Source organism: Xiphophorus couchianus, chromosome 10 (assembly GCF_001444195.1).
Source record: "Xiphophorus couchianus chromosome 10, X_couchianus-1.0, whole genome shotgun sequence".
Lineage (NCBI taxonomy): Eukaryota > Metazoa > Chordata > Actinopteri > Cyprinodontiformes > Poeciliidae > Xiphophorus > Xiphophorus couchianus.
Genome location: NC_040237.1, coordinates 323,289 through 342,973, shown reverse-complemented (window position 1 = coordinate 342,973; position 19,685 = coordinate 323,289). Strand labels below are relative to the sequence as shown.

Genomic DNA, 19,685 nt, shown 5'->3' with positions numbered 1-19,685 from the left:
TTTATGTATATTTAGTCTTTAAAAATAAACTTATAAGGGATAATCTAAAGCATGGCAAAATTCAAGAATAAACAATGAAAACAAACAAAGAAAGAAAATGAATCATTGGACAAAATAGTGTCTTTCTGTAGATTGTGTATGTGTAATAAAAAGCTAGTATCTTTTTATATTGATAATTAATTGCCTGTTAAAGATCACTAATATAATATTGTCCAAAAATAACAATTTCATATCAACCTTTATTGTTAGACTGGGTGTAAGTCTGGGTGATTAAGACCGGAGCAGAATATGAGATGCAGACTCGCCACTAGAGAGCACCTCTAGTGGCGAGGAAAAGTTTTACAGACACTACTGGATTTCAAGAAGGAATATTATGGTCTTTACTTATCCCCCTGTTTTTTTTATTAACGTGTCTTTTCTGGCAGTGTATCACTCTTTCCTGTCTGAAGATTTCAACACTCTTCATGGCTTAATTGCTAAAGATAATTTTAAATTAGTTGCTTTCCTGGCAACTAATTAACATTTAAATAAAATCCATAGATTTTGAATTTGGTTTGGTTTGTTCTGCTCCAAGTGTGCTTGTTTGATCCGATCTGTTAGTTAATTTAGGTCAGAAGGTTGAAAGTTGGATGTTTCATAAGAAAATAAAACTCAAAACACATCAAATGTTTGGGAAATGAAAGATCCTGAAAATGAGCGTTTAGATTGACGTTTTAAACGGTCTGAACTCAACATATTTGAAACTCTTTATTAAGTGTGCCCAAAAGCTGTTATATAGAAATTAATTAATTCAAATTAACATTATCATTTCAGTCAAGAAGAATTGCCAGAATTATTTTTGGAAACGTGTTGATGGTGGTACAAAATATGTGGCTGAGTGGAAATTTGATGAGACTTACATTATCATAATGAATTTATAATTTTCAACCTGTGCATCAAATGATTAATTTTTAAGAATAATTTCAGTTTGTTTGAACCACAATCATTCCAACCCGAATTTAGAACATTTCAAATAATTTCTATAAAGCTTAAAATTAAAATGTTATTTTGGGAAACTGTCAATCCAATTTCAGGATAAACTGATGTCATTTTCAAACCCTTTATGTCTGAAAGTGCTTGCGCTTTGCATTCCTTTTTTAAAAAACTGCCACTGGAGGGCAACAACATCTTACTTCATTCTTAAGCAAGTATTAACAAGTTTATTGTCCGGGGGCACAGCCTTTGGATAAACATCACCTCTCTCCCAGCATATCGTTTAGCACAAAAGAAAAGACTTTAATAATAAATTATTAAAGAACAAATTAATTTATTTAATGTGTTTTAGAGTTTTAAATTTTGGCGAGTTGAATTTCTAATTTACCGGTCTCAGAAGCTGCATGCTGTTGAGTCTCTAGTTTTTTCCCTGAATCATTTAGACACTGAAATAATTGTGCTTCTTGTTCCTACTGAAAAGCCATAAACCAGTTGATAAGAACTTTAGTGACAAGGTAACCCACCATAAAAGTCCAATAAAGGAGCTCGGCAAAAGCTGCTTAGTCAGTTTTTACTGAGTGTAAGGATGATAATTTTCCAATAATGTGGGATTAACATAACATAAAACTGCTGCACATTGCATCTTGGTGAAACTTCCTGGTCCTTACCTGGAAAAGAATAAAAATATGCATGAACGATGCGGAAATATAATTGTACATGCATGTGTGGAACATCAGCTGTAATTGGCTCCTGACTCGCAGGAGGGATCTGACAGTGTTTCCAAACAGATACTGTTCAAGGGACATTTCTGCTGATCTCCGAAAACAAAGACAGCAAACTCATCACACCAAAAATCAAGTGTTATCTTCCAAAGAAACGTGGATAAGCAAATTTAGAAAACAGTTAACCGTTTCTTCAGTTTAAGTCATTATTCACAATTCTGCATTTAGAAAGACACCGGACAAAAATGGCTTTTATGAGAAAGTTCCACAGTGAAAACACCACTTATCAAAAAAACCAAAGGTGTTACATTTGCAGGAAAACATCTTGATGATCTCCTAATCTTTGGCATAAAATTAACAAAGCATTTGAGAATTAGAACAACATGGACCTGATGGTACCATGGACTCTGCTGACAAAGAGAAAATAATGCAGGAAAGTCCACCAATGTAGCTGAATTAAAACAATTCTGCCAAGAAGAGTAGGTCGATGTTGTTCTGCAATGATGTTAGAAAAATATTTCAAAATACTTTTTTCACATCATTGAATAAACTTTGTTTAGATACTTTTGCATTTTTTGGTGCATCATGACTTTTTCACGTGACATTTGTGTTCTGAAAACATTTTAAATACAGAAATTACAGGAAAACCTACAGTACAGCACCAAACGTTGGTGTTCAAAATAGAACAGACAAGAACCAGGCTCATGGTAAGCAGTTTGCCACATGGAGTTGTTTTACATTTCTCACTTTTGCAGTTTGACCGTGTATCTTAGGTAATGATTCACATTTTCGGCACTGTTATATCAAAAGTCATGTGTTGAGATGGTTTAGGTTTATAAAACATCTCCATGACGCTACAATGTTGTGCAATATAACAATCGATTCACAATTGGGAGACGTTTTGTAATTCATCCATTACATACTGTATTTAGCTTAATAAATCCTTGTTTTCATTTTCACTCAGTTTGAAAGTGTTTCTTTAAATCTTTGGAGGCAAATAATAAACATTTCTGCATTTTGTGATAATTTAATAGCTTAACTATTTTTTAACATACTTTTAGCATTTATTTAGGGTTGTTTTAAATAATAATTGAGAAAAATGATAAAACTCTCATAAGCATTGAACCATCACTGCATAATGCACAAATGGACCCATTAATCTCTACATGAAGCTAAACTGATGGGAAAACATTTAATATGATCAAATATTTAAACAGCTTCAATAACATAAATGTTTTGAAATGTGACTGGTTCCATCAGAAAATGCTTAAAATCTGTCCCTTCCTTTAGCTGCTGGCTGTGAACTTCCTGTCACAAAGTTACTAAAAAATGAGTGCTTACTCTTTTTTTGCTGGCGTAGACAACAAATCGACAGGTAAAAGTTAATCTTAGATGAAGTTTATGCAAAGTAACGAGCCATAAAAACCAGTTTTACTCCGTTGTCACATTACTGATCTGCTGCCTGCTCAGGGTTTTACATCTCAATCTCAGAGTCATTACCACACTTCGAATCATTTGGCTTCAGAGAGTCATGATTGCAGACTGAGCATGAGTTCACACACCGGACCGAAATAACACCTTAGCAGTGAAACACAGGAGGAAAACTGAACCTTTCACAATGGCCCTACTGGGTCTTCATCTTCTGTCTCTGTTACTGCTGTCCCAAGGAATTCACCTCATTCAAGGCAAGTACATTTTTCACTTAAAATTCAAGTTATAGTTTAAACTTCAACTTTTGGTCATTTTCAATAAAAAAATAAATTTATGAGAATATTTACCATACAATTATGTCTAAAATCTTTTTGAAGTAGCTTAATAACTAAACTATAAACTTAGGAACTGTGTCTTATTTATAGTATTCAATTTCTTAAACCTCAACAGAATATATATACATATTTTATTCAAAAGAATTATTTATTTATGAAGAAGTGATTTTCAAAGGATCCAATCAGTGCAATAAATTTCTAATAATACAATTCTGTCGAGTCCAACTCTAAATTATGGTAATTTTTTCTATGTTTCATTAAAAAATAAAAAGTAAAAGTTCCAAAATTTTAGATTTGAAGACCTCTCTTTGATTCAGGGTTATATAAAGCTGTTTTAATTCTCTCTTTGTCCATGTTGACCTTCTCCCTGCCAACTTTTATCCACAGAATATTCATGTAATCTTAGAAATATAAATGTGGGCATAAATCCTGACGTGGAACAAAAACCACTAACACAAGATAAAATATCATTTTGCAAATGTCACACTAATAACAGATTTGAAATTGACAGCAAAGCGTAAAAAGATCACGAGTTGGACTTGTCTTTTGTGGTGAAGAATTAACTTTTCTTTAAAGGCCAAATCACATGCTATCAGGTTCAGATGCTGCACACGGAGTAAATATAAAAGCCATAAACATGGTAATTCATTTGTAAAAGAAACAATAAAATACATTTTTATTCAAACTAAAATGACACTGACTTAAAGAATTTTAATAAAATGTCATAAAAATAATAATAAAACAAGACTTTTGGCTGTGTCAGTGTAAAGTCAACCAACGTCAGAGTTCAACTAAACAGATGAGCAAAGGAACTTGTTACTTTTTTTTAAGGTGGTATTTTTGTGAGTCATTTTCTACTAATTTAAAACTCTTGAAGCCCTTCAACTTCTCATATACATTTTTTGCAAGTAGTTTTATCTGATTTATGAAGATCAGAACGCATCTGCCTGACTTCAAATTGCATTTTCTCTTGTCTTTCCCCTTTTGAAGAGAGGCTAAGAGGAAATATTCCTTTTTTCACTTCCTATTTAAGCCTCACAGACTCAGTAGGCTACATTTTGCTAATTAAATGTTTCCAGATACTCCGATCAGTTGAAAACAGTAAAGTTTGTGATAAATCCTGATATTGTGCAGTGCCAATTTGTACCTTTTTTGTTCACTGAAGCATTGCTAATTTATGTTGTACTTTATGTGATGTGCTTTTGTGTATTCTGCAGGAAGTTGTGCCAGTGATGAGTTTCAATGCAGAAATGGACAATGCATCAACAAAGCTTGGAGGTGTGATGGAACTAAGGACTGCACAGATGACTCTGATGAGCTGAACTGCCGTAAGTGCAGCTTTTGATTTCAAATTTATCACAAACTGTGAATGGATGGTGGTTATTTCTTAACACAACACAAGAGCGTTCCGAGTGTGTAAATAGAAGGTACATGGACTTCTTTTCTTGGCCTTAATTTTCTATGAAAGAAGTTCAGTTACCTTCCATTTAAGCATTTGGGATTCCCAAAAGCTGGATGACTGACAATCTACAAGGACAGAGAAGACAAGCACAAAAACAGACAAGCAGCAAAATAAGTCAGCGAGGGAAGTCCAAAAACAATTTCACCTGTTTTGTTTCCCTGCTGCAGCACCTCCGTCATGCAGCTCGCAGGAATTTAAGTGTGTGACAAGTGGTGAATGCATCTCACTGGGATTTGTCTGTGATGGGGAGGAGGACTGCGTTGACGGATCCGATGAACAAAGAACCTGTGGTACAGACTACAAGTTTAATTTTTAATTTCAAAGAGAAAGATTCAAGGTTGTTTTCCTGTTTCTTAAGATGAAGACAGGTGCTGAAACTGCCTGGAATTACATGTAATATCATGTCAAACTGCTAAATTACACAAAAACAATTTGCAGTGATGCAAACCAAAACCACTAGATGGCCCCGTTATCTCACTGTACACTTTTCTCACACAGGAAGTTATAATAAGTGAACTCAAAGCCACAACTTATATCTCTGTCCATAAAGAACATAGACAAATAAGTAAATTGTATTTATCATAAGCCTTAGGAGACACTATTTGCATGTGTTTATTTCTATATATCGCTGTGTTAAATAACACTGGAGTTATTGCAAATAACTCCAATAACTTTTACATTGAGCTGAGGAATGACCTCTAAATCATTGTATTTTTTTTAATAAAAATAATTTTTGAAGTATGTGTCTAGTTGTAATAACCCAAATGCAAAGAAAGCCCCTGACCCAGTTCTGTTTCAGACGGACGCACCTGCAGGCCAGACCAGTTCACCTGCCAGGAGGGCCAGTGCATCCCCAGCAAATACAGATGTGACCGAGTGACGGACTGTGTGGACAACACTGATGAGAAAAACTGCAGTAAGACTTTTGTTTTTAAAGTCTGCTGAGCCTGTCGTGCTTGTAGTTGCATTTTTCTGCTGTCAGGTGGTCTCCAGTGTTGTCTCAAACTTAATTTAAAATATTTCCATAGACTTAAGCACTTTACCTTTTCTTTACAGATTATCCTCAATGCACCCAGAAGACATGTGCAAACGGAGCCTGTTACAATAACTCTCAGCACTGTAATGGGCTACAGGACTGCAGAGACGGATCTGATGAGACCAACTGCAGTGAGTAGACAGCAATCAGCATCATTCTCTGTTTGATCAAAGATGTATCCAACACATTTTATGGAATTGAAATTAGGCTTGCAACAACGTGGATGTGGTTTGTACTTCAGGGCTACCGTACCTGTACCCTATCCTAGCTCTGAGAATAAAAACAAGTGTCTGGAATACTTAATTTTTTGTATTCCAGACACAATACAACTTGCAGTATTTAGACAGAAAATGGGCAAAGAGAAAATGGGGTGGGGGATGTTTGGGGAAATTAAGACAACAATACGTCATTTGGTCCTGTCTGTGTGAATTTGGCTTGGTTCATACTGCTGGAGGATGGATTATGGGGCCGGATGACCATGGGCCTTACCAGAGGGGCCGCTTTTCATTGGCTGATGCCCATTCTACGTGGTCACGTGCGTGGCCGTCTCACAAACACACTTAGCTTCCCGTTAGCTAAGTACAGCATAATGGCAGAACTGATACAACTTCTACACCTTGAAGCCTGTCTGCTACACAGTCTTACGTAGCTAAACAGATCAATATGCAATGTGTCTGTATCTGACATACACTAAAGATTTTATTTTAGCAGAAAAGGCTTTGGACTGTCAGTTTGTAGCTTCTCATATTGACGTCATCAAACCAAATTTCAGATCTACCATAACTGACTGACACCTGCTGGCCTCAGGTTTGCAACCAGCTTGTGACTGAGAAACCAGTAACCTCCTCCCAGATGATGACATGAACTTGTTAGTTCCTCTGTCCATTCTAGTGGATGATATATTGTGAAAATCCGGTAGAAATGATGCACTAATGGAGTCATGTTTACATAGAAACAAGGCTTTGCCGCGAGGCTTTGCTTGTGAGACTTGCGGTCACGTGGGTCGGTTGTGGGCGGAGCTTGGTAAGGTCCATTTTAGGAAGCCGGTTGTCTCGCCTGAATTTTGCATTTTAAAAGTCCCTGAGTCAATATTTCCTCTTCAAAAGAAAAAAAAAAGAAACTTTTTTTCACAAATAACTGCGCATTTAAACCAAAGAAACGTTAAGTACGCTTGCGTTTATAAACAGTAAATGCGTAGCTGTTAAATTTTAGGCATACTTCACATTTCTGTTTTTAAATGCATCAGTGTCTTGACGAACAAACTACGGGCGCCATATTGGCTTACCTTCGGTTAATGACGACTCAGAATTTTATTTTGTTTTGTTGTAAAAGTAAGGTAATCAACTCCTTCTGTCTGCTATTTATTTTTGCGGACATACATTTCAAAATATAGATATACAAGAACACGACGTAATAACAGTTAAACAGTTTAAGAGTTTCTTTAGCTTTGAGATTATTTATGATCATTGAGACCAACTGTATATCTGTACATTAAAATAATGTAACTAAATCAACAGAAAACCTATCGTGCTTAAAATATATTTAAACTTAGTCAAATTTATCTCATAAACTGTTAAATTTAATTCAGTTCTAGTTATAGTAAGCATATTTGAAAATTAGCCTGTATCGATACAGTGCTAGTTATTTGGTCAAAAATGATTATCTAAAGTGGATGTAAGACCAATAAATCTTGTTTTTCAGATGTTTATTATTGTTTAAATACTAAAGTAAAAATAAGTGGTGGCGAGGAATATTGAAAATGTCATCTAATCAACTACTATTTAAGCTATTAATGATGTGATATTGTAAATAACAACATGCAGTCAGATGAAGCTCTGATTGCCAGACTGAAAGTACCTTTAGAAAATTATAACCTTTAAGCATGTATTAAACATATTTTAAGCTCACATTTCCAATAAAATGTGATTTTACTGGTCTGATGTATAAAATGTAAAATTTTTCTTGAATTTCTTCAAATTTGTCCCTTACAATATGTAACAAACACTGACATCCATTCTGGATACTCAGGCAGGATTTATTCTTTGTTTATGAAGTGGCATTCTGGTTTAATATCTTTCTACAATACCGTTTTTGTTTTATTTTCCAGCCACTCACCACTGTCCCATCCACCAGTTCGAGTGTGTGAATGGCTTCTGTGTGCCACTTGCGTTTGTGTGCGACCACTGGGACGACTGTGGGGATAACAGTGATGAGCAAGACTGTGGTAACTTACATTTCTAAAGAAGTGGCAACAAATGTGCAATCTGCCTCCTGACTCCCATTAAACATCTTCGCCTTGCAGAATATCCAACCTGCAGTGGCAGCGAGTTCACTTGTTCCAGTGGCCGCTGCATTCCTCAGAACTGGGTGTGTGACAAGTTCAACGACTGTGGAGACTTCAGTGACGAAAGTGGATGTGGTGAGATTCATGTGGACTTCCATTTTGTCTTGCTATCATCCTACTTAAAGCTCTGTGAAGAGAGCATTCTTCACTAAATTTAACAATTCAGAAATAAATTTGATCTACTCTAGATTGAAATCTAAGAATAGTTATGGTTCAATTGGTAATTTTGCTTACCATATATATTCGATAAAACAGTTTGTGATTTGTGAAGCATTTATTGACTTAATGTCAATCTCTTTCTTTTGCTTTAAAATCAATTTACATTTGAACTTAGTAAAATCACCCTATTTTTAGTTTTTATAATTTAAAAAAGGTTTCACAAGTCCCAAACAGTGTTTTATGTGTCATTAGCTTAAAGTCATGCTGTGCATGTACAGTAGGTGATGCAGTTTTTAAGATGCAAAAACCTTAATATCCCTCTCTTTTGAGCTATTTTTTTTACAAAACAAACAGTTTTATATGTAGTTACTTAGTATCACAGATCAAATTTGACCATCTTAAGTATTGCTAGAATTTGACCTTTTAATTTGACTGTTATAGTTCTCCATTTAATGTAAAATTTCTCATTTAGACATTTTGAAATATAACAATTGATTTTACTATAAGATGGTGTGACATTGAGAGTGTTAGTAGTTGTTATCACATTTTAAGGCATGATATCAATGTGAAACCTTCCTTAATAAGATTTGGTTTGTTGAAATATTTGCTAAAATGAACACTTTTTAAATATTTGTTTTTTTCTGTGGCTTTCAGATAGTGACTCTCGGGACTGTTACCCTGGTGAGTGGGGTTGCCCAGGCTCAACTGCATGCATCACATTGGGTAAAGTGTGCGACGGCAAACCTGATTGTCCTGGAGCAACAGATGAGACCAACACCACGGTACATCAAACATGTGGTAAGTTTTTAGAATAAGATTTTTTAAAAAGGAAAAAATTCAGCACTGATAAAGTTTGGAGGATAAGTCAACATAATTTAAGGAAGTATTAAGTATATTTCAGATGTTGATTAGTATGGGGAAACCTAAATGATTTTACCAAAAGCAGTATATCCAGACTTCATTCCCAAAACTATTCTTTAAAGGTTATTCATTCATACACATGATTGGATAACCTAAATGATTTTACCAAAAGCAGTATATCTAGACTTCATTCCCAGAACTATTCTCTAAAGATTATCCATTCATCAATAACCGGAAGGGATCCAGGTGTAAATGAGAATGTTGTACAGTTTCAGCACATGCTTTTTACTGTAAATCAAGGTCCTACGGTCTTAAACGTGGTGTACTGAACTCCCAGCTTATCATTTTGTAAGATTATATTGTCATCATAACTACTATCTGCTTTCATACACTCCCGGTTTAAGATTAACCATTTTTGGTTTGCCATTCTCAGTTTATCATACCAATGATTCTGGTCATGTTGATGCTCTTGTGATAATGTTTTTTATTATCTTCTTCCTTGATGATAACAAGCTTGTAAAAAGACCCAATAAACATGATTTGGATTTTATTCACAGGTCTGGACCGGTGCTCTGCCTTGAGTTGCGAGTATCTCTGCCACCCTTCTCCCCAGGGTGGCACATGTTACTGCCCTGATGGATTTATAGTAGCTAACGACAGCCGCTCCTGTGTAGGTGAGTCACATGTCACTACTGTGTAAAACGTCCTGGAAGTCTGCAACAAAATGCTTTCAGTGTGTTTTTTTTATTCTTGATTATGAGTCAGCATAGAAGAGCTAAATTTACAGCCTTAATTTCACAGCTGTCTGGTTATAGATCCTTGCTGTTTGCCCTTTACGCATAAAACGTGACTGTTTGCTTTGCTGCACAGACTATGATGACTGTAACATCTGGGGGATCTGTGATCAACTTTGTGAGGATCGACCTGGGACTCACCACTGTAGCTGCGCAGATGGATTCTTCTTGGAGCAGGGACACGTCTGCAAAGCCAATGTGTCAGGTACACAAACATCAGATTTAGATCTCACTCTACACACTGTAAAACGTTTGTAGGTTGTTTAACTTGAAAACAAAAATCCACCAGCTGCCGTGAAAAAACAATTTAAGTCAAGAGGAAAACTGTTTTGGCTTTAACTCAAATTAAAGTTCATGAAGTTGATTTAACAAGAGACAAGTTGTCTAAACATTGTTTTTTAAGTTCATTAATCTTGAATTGTGAATTTTACCTTAATGTTGCAATTCAAACATTCCAGGTATGCTTTTGTTGAGGGGATGACATTGTAACATGATGTAAAGCTAAAAAAGAAAGATTTTACATAATACTGTCACTTTAAAAATGAGCATGAGGTAATTTTTACAGTTTTTCATCTTTAGTTTCATGCAAGATGTTTGTGTCAAAAAGATATTTCCCCCCAATTTGACCCAAGCAAATATTACAAGTCAATGTCCCAGTAGAGTTTCTACTCTTAGAACTGTTGAGTTTGGATAGAAAATGTGTTTTTCTGGCATACCTTTGAAATAAAATGTCTTTTACATGTCATAAAAAGTGTGGCAAAGATTATTTTTAAAAGATAAATTTAATACAGTTGAACGTTCCATATCTCACAATTTCTTTTCCAACTTCATCGTTATCTTTTTTACTTTTAGGAGGGCTGCCACAGCTCATTTTTACAAATGGGGGAGACGTGTTGATGGCTGATATTCACGGGCGCTTTGTCAGAACTCTGGTGCCGGCCCAGGGCAAAGGTTACGCCGTTGGGGTGGCCTACAACATTCGGAGCAATGTAGTCTTCTGGAGTGATACAAATACAAAAAAGGTCTGTCTGGTTCAGTGTCTGCTTGTTTTTCCTCCAAACATTCAGTAACTCGTTTTTTAATGATTGCAAAACCAACTCCTTAAATCTCTTTTCTAGGTTTATTCTGCCAGCTACAACGGGGAAAACATCAAGGAAATTCTGACCACTGCAGTCCCAAATGTCCAAAATCTTGCAGTGGATTGGATCAACTTTAAACTTTATGTTTTGGATGCAACTCTGGATCGAATTGATATGTGCGACTATGATGGAGGGAATCGAGTCACGCTGGTGGCTGAAAACTTAGAAACTCCTCATGGCCTCGCCCTGGATCCTACAGTGGGGTGAGTCAAATCGAACCACATCCTTTCAATCAAATCACATATTTTCTTGACATCTGGCAGCCCTGTGAGATACCTGGATGTGTTTGTTGTTGCACAACATCTCCCTTCAATGTTTGCTTCCTGTTTGCAGCTACATGTTTTTCTCAGACATGGGTGTGAGCCAGGAGAAGACAAAGCTGGAACGGGCCTTCATGGACGGCAGTAACCGCGTGGAGATCATCAAAAGCAGACTCGGCACACCCACTGCGATCACCCTGGACATCATAACAAAGAGGGTCTACTGGTCCGACAGCCACTTTGACACGGTGGAGACGGTCACATACAGCGGTTTGGACAGGTTTGTGATTTTTCAGCTTTTGTTGGAATGTGTTGCGTTTCTCTCAAAGTGACATCTGAAGTGTGGCTGTTTTTCTTTTGTTTTTGTTTTTCAGGAAAATAGTCCTCAACGGTGCAATGCAGTCACCACATCCTTTTGGGATGGCTGTTTTTGAAAACCATGTCTTCTTCACTGACTGGACCAAGATGGGGGTGATCAGAACCAATCGCTTCAATGGCAGCAATCCCACTCTCCTGTATCGTACGGCCAATCGACCAGGACACGTTGTCGTCTCTCACTCTGCCGTTCAGCCTTTTGGTAGGAATACACACGTTCGTCTTGGGACAACAGACCAGTCTGATCATGAGAGGTAATCCCACCTATTTCTTGTTGCAGTCATAAACCCATGTGGCAGACACAATGGCGGCTGTCAGCATATTTGTGTTTTAAGCCACCGCTCAGATAATGGTGGTTTGGGCTTCCGCTGTAAATGTCGCTACGGTTACGATCTGGGATCCGACCGTCATAGCTGCTTTAGTGAGTTTCCCTTTTCTTTCTGGTTGTGTTCCAGGTTCTGCTTATTTAATGACGAAACTGTTGGATACATTGTAATTACTTTAAACATTGAATTGAATTTGTTAAACTGCAGTCTTTCTCTTTCCACAGAGATTAAGGACTACTTGTTGGTGGCTTCCTCTCTGGCCATCCGGGGAATCCCTCTGAACTTATCTCTCCAGGAGGACGTCACTCTTCCTCTGACTGGACTCGGATCCTCTTTTTCTGGCTCCGCTGTGGAATTTGATGGGAACGAAGAGGCTGTGTTTTACAACGACAGGTCCAAAGGACTCATTTACAAATCCAACCTCAATGGGACTGGTTAGTATACGAAGCACGTTTTGTGGATATTGCTAGTAATTTTGGGTCACTTCTTACTCTGTTGTTGTTTGAACCCCATCAGCTCAGCAGATTTTGACTGGGAAGACAGTGGGAATTGTTGATGCGATGGCTTATGACTGGACTTCCAAGGTTTTGTTCTGGACCACATCAACATACAGGGCAGTGGTGGCCTTCAGAGTCACAGACAAGTCCAAAAAAGACATTGTTACTGGGCTCAGATACCCAAAGGGTATTGCGATTCATCCAAGTGCAGGGTAAGTGCTTCAAATAATGAAGAATATGTGTAATTTATTGGGATTTTATGTGATTGACCAGCAGAAAAGGGTACATAATGACAATTCTGTTTTCTTGTTTTTCTTAGATAAATTTGTAAGTTCAGCTGTGTATCTTTATTCAGTTTTTTGCCCACATGCCCCTAAACTAAATTCAGTATAAATTCACCTAACTCATAAGCATGGTCTAGTCAAAGTCCAGACTGTAAATCTATTTTAGAATTTAGAATCTGCGGCAAAACTTGAAAATTGATGTTCACGGATGATTTATTCATTCAGGATATTCATCCTGAATGAACTTGAGCTACTTTGCAATGAATTGGTGAAAATGCTGGATGCTGCTGTTGACATAAACTTAAAGAATTACAGTTGTAATTGCTGCAAAAGCTTTTTCTACTAAATATGGAATCAGCATGGCTGTATAAAGATGTGAGGCCCACTTTATAATTATTATATATATTTTTTTAAATCCACTATTTATTTCTTCTTCACAATTATGACACAAATAATCTATTATACAAAATTCCATTTGTTCTTCTATAATGTGAAGAAATGCTAAAGAGTTTGTAGCGTATGATTTACTCTGGATGACGCTGTTTGGACAGTATGCAGTTTATTGCATATTAAAGTCAGTAATGTTTTTATTTTTTATCATTTTCATTCTTTCATTGTTTCGCAGATACTTGTTCTGGTCTGACTGGTACCGTCCAGCCGTCATAATGAAAGCATTCCCTGACGGCAGCAACGCTGTTCCTCTGGTCAACACAACGCTGGGATGGCCGTATGGACTCGCTCTGGATTATGTGTAAGGATGACTCTGATATCTGCTGTTTATCTGTGCACTCCCAACCTTTTTCTTTTAAAATGAAAAGAAAACACAGTGTGTTTTCCTTGATCATTGGATGTGATTTCTGTATTTGCAGAATGGACAGGTTGTACTGGGTGGATTCCCTTCTCGATCAGGTTGGCCACATTAGCATCGAAGGAACTGACAGACAGACATTCACCAGCATTGGCCAGATCACTCAGCCATACTCGTTGACAGTTTATTCAGGTGATCTTGTTAATTGCAGCATCATGATTTGAAATTTTGGTTTAGATTTTTCTCCATCACAACTCTATACTATTAACTACTTTCTTCATGTATAAGAATGACTTAATAGTAGATAACCACAGATATAATTGTAAGGTGAGATTATAAAAGAAACATAATAGAAAGTTACATGCGTCTTCTGGTATTTTTAAGAATAAAATAAAAAACTGTGTTAAAATAAATTACAAAATAGCAAATTCAAGAAAAAACAAACACTTCCAAATCAAATTTTTCATACCATAAAGCTTCTAAGTTTATCTATTATACGGTGAAATCTGAAGCTGATACTTTTGGTAGATAAAATATATGACCAGGTTCATGCTTCAGGATGGTCAGTTTGGATTTGTTTACTGAAGTTTCTTTTTTAAATAATAATTTTATTTTGGAAGTAAAATGCTTATTTAGGAAATAAAATCCTTATATATTTTCTGTCCTGTAGACTACCTCTACATATCTGACACAAGGACTAGAGCAATATTTGAGATGAGGAAGAGGGATGCAGGAGGAAGCATAATGATCAGACAAGGAGTCACCGGCATTTTGAACATCAAGGCCTATTCAGCTGACCTCCACGGCAGTAAGTTCACATAAAACAAGACACCAATATCTTGTTGAGACACTTAGACATGATTTATGATTTGAAACTTGAATCTATTTACTGGTTCGAGAGTCAAGAATCCATTAACTCCCTATTTGTCCTCGTTCCTACAGCCTTCAACAGCCGCTGTAATTCGGTGCCCAATGGACTCTGCAGCCACTTCTGTTTCCCAACTCCCTCCTTGAGCCGGGTGTGTGGCTGTCCGTACGGCATGAAGCTTCAGGCCAATCAGAGGGACTGCATCAAGGACGATTCCGTCCCTCCGCCTGACGACTGCGGCGACTACGCCTTTGAATGCGACGAAGGACGCTGCAGGCCTAACTCTTTCCGCTGTGATGGCATTTTTGATTGTGTTGACAAGACCGATGAGGCCAACTGCACTGATACTGGTAAATGTGTTTGTGGAGTAGCTGTGCGCAATATTTAATCTCAATGATTTTAATAAATGAGCTGAAAGACTCATGCATCCCCACCAGGATCAACCTGCTCTCCGTACGCCTTCACCTGCAACAACAAGCACTGCATTTACTCCAGCTGGCGTTGTGACGGCCACGACGACTGTGGAGATGGTTCAGATGAGGTCAACTGTCCCACTCGTGTTCCAACCACCTGTGGGTCTTCCTACTTCACCTGTAATAACAACAAGTGCATCTCCAAGAATTGGGTGTGTGACGGTGAGAATGACTGCGGTGATGGCTCTGACGAACAGAACTGCGGTAAGTTTATTCTTGTCTCTTTAGTCTCCACACACGTATGTGATCATTTAAGTATGTTAAAGGAAAAGTATAATTCCCAGATTCATCCATCACCACATGCCCCCCTGGCTACTTTCTGTGCCCGGACCACCGCTGTATCAGCGACTTCTACGTGTGTGATGGAGACCAGGACTGCTTGGATGGATCAGATGAGAAAAACTGTGGTACGCACCTGTATTTTATTTTATTTTATTTTATTTTAGATTTTCAGTTTTATTGACTAACATAGAAAGATTCTGGTGTTGTTATTCTATATGTTCCATGTTTTCTCTCCTTTCCAACTCCTTCCAGAGTTCTCCTGTCAGTCCTATGAGTTTGCCTGTGCCAGCGGAGACCAGTGCATCAGCTCCTATTATCGCTGCGATGGCGTGTTCGACTGCAGGGACCATTCAGATGAACAAAACTGCCGTATGTTAACCATAATGAAATGATATGTATGATTATAATCATCCCAATTTATGGTGTTCATCAATACATTTGATATGTTTTCCATAGAGGAATTAGGAGTGGGCATTTATCGTGATAAATTTGTCTCATGATAACAAATTAAATTTATTGTTGTTACGATAAATTACAAATGTTTAAACTTCCAAAACTTCCCTTATTGTTTGGATTATTAATTTCACTATTTTCTGCACTTCTAAGAATGCGTTTTTCATTATTTCATTTCATTATTTGTGTTTGTCGGAACATTAATGGTCACAGTCATACAGTTACCTGAAAAAAGAAGTAATAAATAGTTCTTTTTGTCACTTTTATCGTTTTCACAATACTACCACAAAATATTGTGATAAAAGTCTCAGTCTGTATCGCTGACCCCTGCTTCTGACTGACACTGTACATTAACTGGGTCAGCTATATTTTTTCAGTGATGCTCAGAGTTTAATGTTCTGCTTCGGGACCTGCAGCCACTCGGGGTCCGGGCCTTTGCCACAACGACGAGTTCCAGTGCCAAACTGACGGTTTCTGCATACCAGACGAGTGGGAGTGTGACGGCCATCCGGACTGCGAGGACGGATCCGATGAGCACAACACATGCCCGGCCGTCACCTGCAGCTCCAGCTACTTCCAGTGCACCAACAAAATGTGCATCCCAATGAGCTGGTTGTGCGATGGCGAAAACGACTGTCGGGACATGAGCGATGAACAGAACTGTCCCACCCCTCCTTTCAGCTGTCCCTCTGGACAGTGGCTGTGCCCCACCGACCAAGTGTGCATTGACCTGGACAAGGTGTGCGACGGGCAAAGAGACTGTCCCAACGGAGCAGACGAATCACCAATCTGCAGTGAGTTTCTTCCCGTTTATGCCCCACTAAAGAGAAGAACAGTGAAACTGATAGATTCTGATGCACTTCTTTAAAGACCAAGACGACTGCGCTCTGAACAACGGAGGCTGCACTGACGGTTGCATTCAGGGACCGTTCGGGGCTCAGTGTACCTGCTCACCTGGGTTTCAGCTCCTCAACGACTCCAAGACGTGTGATGATATCGACGAGTGTCTGATCCCTGGTTTCTGCAGCCAGCAGTGCTACAACGAGAGAGGAAGCTTCAGGTGCCACTGCTCTCACGGTTACCTCTTAGAGCCGGACGGACGCACATGCAAAGTTACAGGTAAAAACTAAGCGGAGCAACAATAAATCTGAAAAAGGCTAAAATGATGTAATGACAAAGAAATGTAAGGATATATATACTACATACTGTATCTGTAAATACAGACATGCACAATTTGGCATTTTTATCTGAAACACAGTTAGCTAATTCATTGCTTAACTGTAAACGAAGCATTTTCTTAAAATAACTTCAAAAGTTATTTGGACTTTAATTGTGAATTATTTATTTTTTTAGTTTATTTTCATTATATATTATTCTTATATGCTAATTTATTTATATTTGCTTAACTTTAAGAAGCTTTATTTGAGTTGATTTTACATACAGTTATTTTAAATTAAATCCAAATGCATCTATCTTTTACAATTACAATTATTGCAAATTATTTAAAAATGTGTTACCAAATTTTTAAATAGTTTTTATTTGGTGAATGATTTGTTTCTGTAGCTTAAGTTAGATTTTTCATGACTTCAATTGGTTTTAACAATTCCTCATCTATAATATCTAATTTATTAATCAATCAAATAATAGGGTTTTGACCTTTTTATTATTTACTAAGTGAGAAAATGTCATATTTTTGTTTTTATATTTTATTTTAATCTATTTTGTAACTTCTGTGAAGCTTTCTGTTACCCTTGTTTTTTTTTAAAAGTGTCCGATAATCAAAGTTTGATTAATTGAACAGAACAAAAACAAAACAACAAATATCTAAGTGTTTTAGTACCAATAATCATAAATTCTCTTTAGATGGAGCTTTGGATTTTGTACACAGAACATTGACACATTTTATTTCCTTGCCTTCAGACCCACATGCTGCTGTACTTTTGGTTGCACAGCGTAGCCAAATCCTGGCCAACAGACTCATCATGAGGCCACCACTGATCCGTCCAGTGGCCACCGGGTCAAACATCGTGACTGTGGACTTTGACCGTGAGACTTCCAGGATCTACTGGGCTGATGCCATACAGAAAAAGATATGGAGTGCCTTTCAGAACGGTACAGAGAAGCGAGAGGTAAGTGAAACAGAAAAAATTAGCTACATATGCACTGAATACATGGGTAGGCTGTTAATGTCTCTCTGGTTTAGGTGTTTTCCACTGGTTTGATGGTGCCAGAGAGCATTGCTGTGGACTGGGTGGGTCGAAATCTTTACTGGACTGACTCTGATCTGGAAAACATTGAGGTTTCAACTCTGGACGGTCATTATCGGAAGGTCCTCTTAAACAAAAATGTAACCAGCCCTCGTGGGCTTGCTTTAGATCCACGCAACCAGTAAGCTCATATTCAAACATGTTCTTAAATATTTGAAATGACCACTTCATTTTTGGAAACTGTCAACACCAGCTAAATAAGTCGATGTTTCTTGCAGCACCTACTTGATGTTCTGGTCCGACTGGGGTCAGAACCCCAGGATTGAGCGAGCCAGCATGGATGGAGCCATGAGACAAGTGATTGTCAGCACTAAGGTCTATTGGCCCAACGGTCTAGCTCTGGACTACACCACACACAGAGTCTACTTTGCAGACGCTTACCTAAAATATATCGACTACTGTGATTATGATGGCAGAAACCGCCATCAGGTCATGGCAAGTGACTTGGTATGTTAAATCTATTGTTAGAAAAGAGCAAAGTGCTTGCTTGCTTTGTAAAGTTTCTAAACTCCAGGTAAATGTGTGCCTGCTCGCATCAGAATCTCCAACATCCACACGGTATGACTATATTTGAGGACAGCGTCTACTGGTCGGAGCGCTACACCGGCAAGGTGATGAGTACGAACAAGTTCCATGGTGGAAACATCACGATTCTTTTCAACAATATCTACCAGCCAATGGGTATCGTAATGGACCATCCAGTCAAACAGCCAGCAGGTCTGTGCTTTACATACAGTACGTACTCATAAAGTCATAAGTTTGATCAAATTAATGGTTTCTAACTGACTTTTGTGTTCAGCCATCAACCCTTGCAGAGAGCACCTTTGCACACAGCTGTGCCTGCTGTCTACCATGAGGCCGAGGTATTACACCTGCCACTGTCAGTCTGGCTGGAAGCTGGATTCAGACCAGCGCACCTGTATCAAAGGCAGGTTTCCAACTAGTTGTAATAATATAAGATAAATATCATATATTCAGCACATTTTTCTCAACAACTTAAAAATATCTTATATTTTCTCATGTTTTCTCCTGTTTTGCTGTAGATGACTCTCCCTTCTTGATGGTGGTGAGGGACACTGTGATCTTTGGCATCCCTCTGGACCCCACTGACCCTTCCAACAACGCCATGGCCCCCATATCTGGCATCACCGAGGGACAAGACATTGACTTTGATGACAAGGAGCAATATGTGTACTGGGTGCAAGGCACTGTGAGTAGACAAACTAGACAAAGATTTTAAGACACCGGGGAAACAAATGGTATCTTTAGTAGCAATTAATATCATTGGTAATTTTTTGTCTAAACTTATCACTGTCTCACATCATTGTGAAGGGATTTTGAGCCATTCTTAATAAACGTATTGCTTCAGTTAAATGCACAACCCTTGAAAAGTCCCAGGGTAGGATTAACCGAGTCACTGCAACACTCTGATTCTTTTCTACTTCTGCCACTCTGTTGTAGATTTGCTGCTTTGTTTTGTTTCCCCAAACTTCCAATTTGGGGAAAGTTTTAGCTATTGCACACAGAACCTCATGTT

The 19,685-nt window shown here is 37.8% G+C and overlaps 1 protein-coding gene across 1 annotated transcript in view; it reads left to right on the top strand.

The window, feature by feature from the left end:
- The first annotated feature begins 3,180 nt into the window (after nt 1–3,180).
- lrp2b (low density lipoprotein receptor-related protein 2b) overlaps nt 3,181–19,685 on the top strand; it is a 42,736-nt gene continuing 26,231 nt past the window's right edge. The window contains exons 1-32 of the mRNA XM_028029003.1: nt 3,181–3,379; nt 4,678–4,788; nt 5,090–5,212; nt 5,722–5,838; nt 5,979–6,089; nt 8,066–8,182; nt 8,261–8,377; nt 9,116–9,259; nt 9,880–9,996; nt 10,193–10,321; nt 10,969–11,138; nt 11,235–11,458; nt 11,589–11,795; nt 11,890–12,092; nt 12,171–12,311; nt 12,441–12,650; nt 12,733–12,925; nt 13,623–13,748; nt 13,867–13,997; nt 14,476–14,613; nt 14,748–15,023; nt 15,111–15,350; nt 15,431–15,553; nt 15,681–15,797; nt 16,298–16,675; nt 16,752–17,000; nt 17,802–18,010; nt 18,085–18,269; nt 18,367–18,595; nt 18,688–18,865; nt 18,948–19,076; nt 19,192–19,358. Of these exons, the coding sequence (XP_027884804.1) occupies nt 3,313–3,379; nt 4,678–4,788; nt 5,090–5,212; nt 5,722–5,838; nt 5,979–6,089; nt 8,066–8,182; nt 8,261–8,377; nt 9,116–9,259; nt 9,880–9,996; nt 10,193–10,321; nt 10,969–11,138; nt 11,235–11,458; nt 11,589–11,795; nt 11,890–12,092; nt 12,171–12,311; nt 12,441–12,650; nt 12,733–12,925; nt 13,623–13,748; nt 13,867–13,997; nt 14,476–14,613; nt 14,748–15,023; nt 15,111–15,350; nt 15,431–15,553; nt 15,681–15,797; nt 16,298–16,675; nt 16,752–17,000; nt 17,802–18,010; nt 18,085–18,269; nt 18,367–18,595; nt 18,688–18,865; nt 18,948–19,076; nt 19,192–19,358 (5,376 nt within the window). The 5' untranslated portion in view covers nt 3,181–3,312. The remainder of the gene's footprint in view (nt 3,380–4,677; nt 4,789–5,089; nt 5,213–5,721; nt 5,839–5,978; nt 6,090–8,065; nt 8,183–8,260; nt 8,378–9,115; nt 9,260–9,879; nt 9,997–10,192; nt 10,322–10,968; nt 11,139–11,234; nt 11,459–11,588; nt 11,796–11,889; nt 12,093–12,170; nt 12,312–12,440; nt 12,651–12,732; nt 12,926–13,622; nt 13,749–13,866; nt 13,998–14,475; nt 14,614–14,747; nt 15,024–15,110; nt 15,351–15,430; nt 15,554–15,680; nt 15,798–16,297; nt 16,676–16,751; nt 17,001–17,801; nt 18,011–18,084; nt 18,270–18,366; nt 18,596–18,687; nt 18,866–18,947; nt 19,077–19,191; nt 19,359–19,685) is intronic.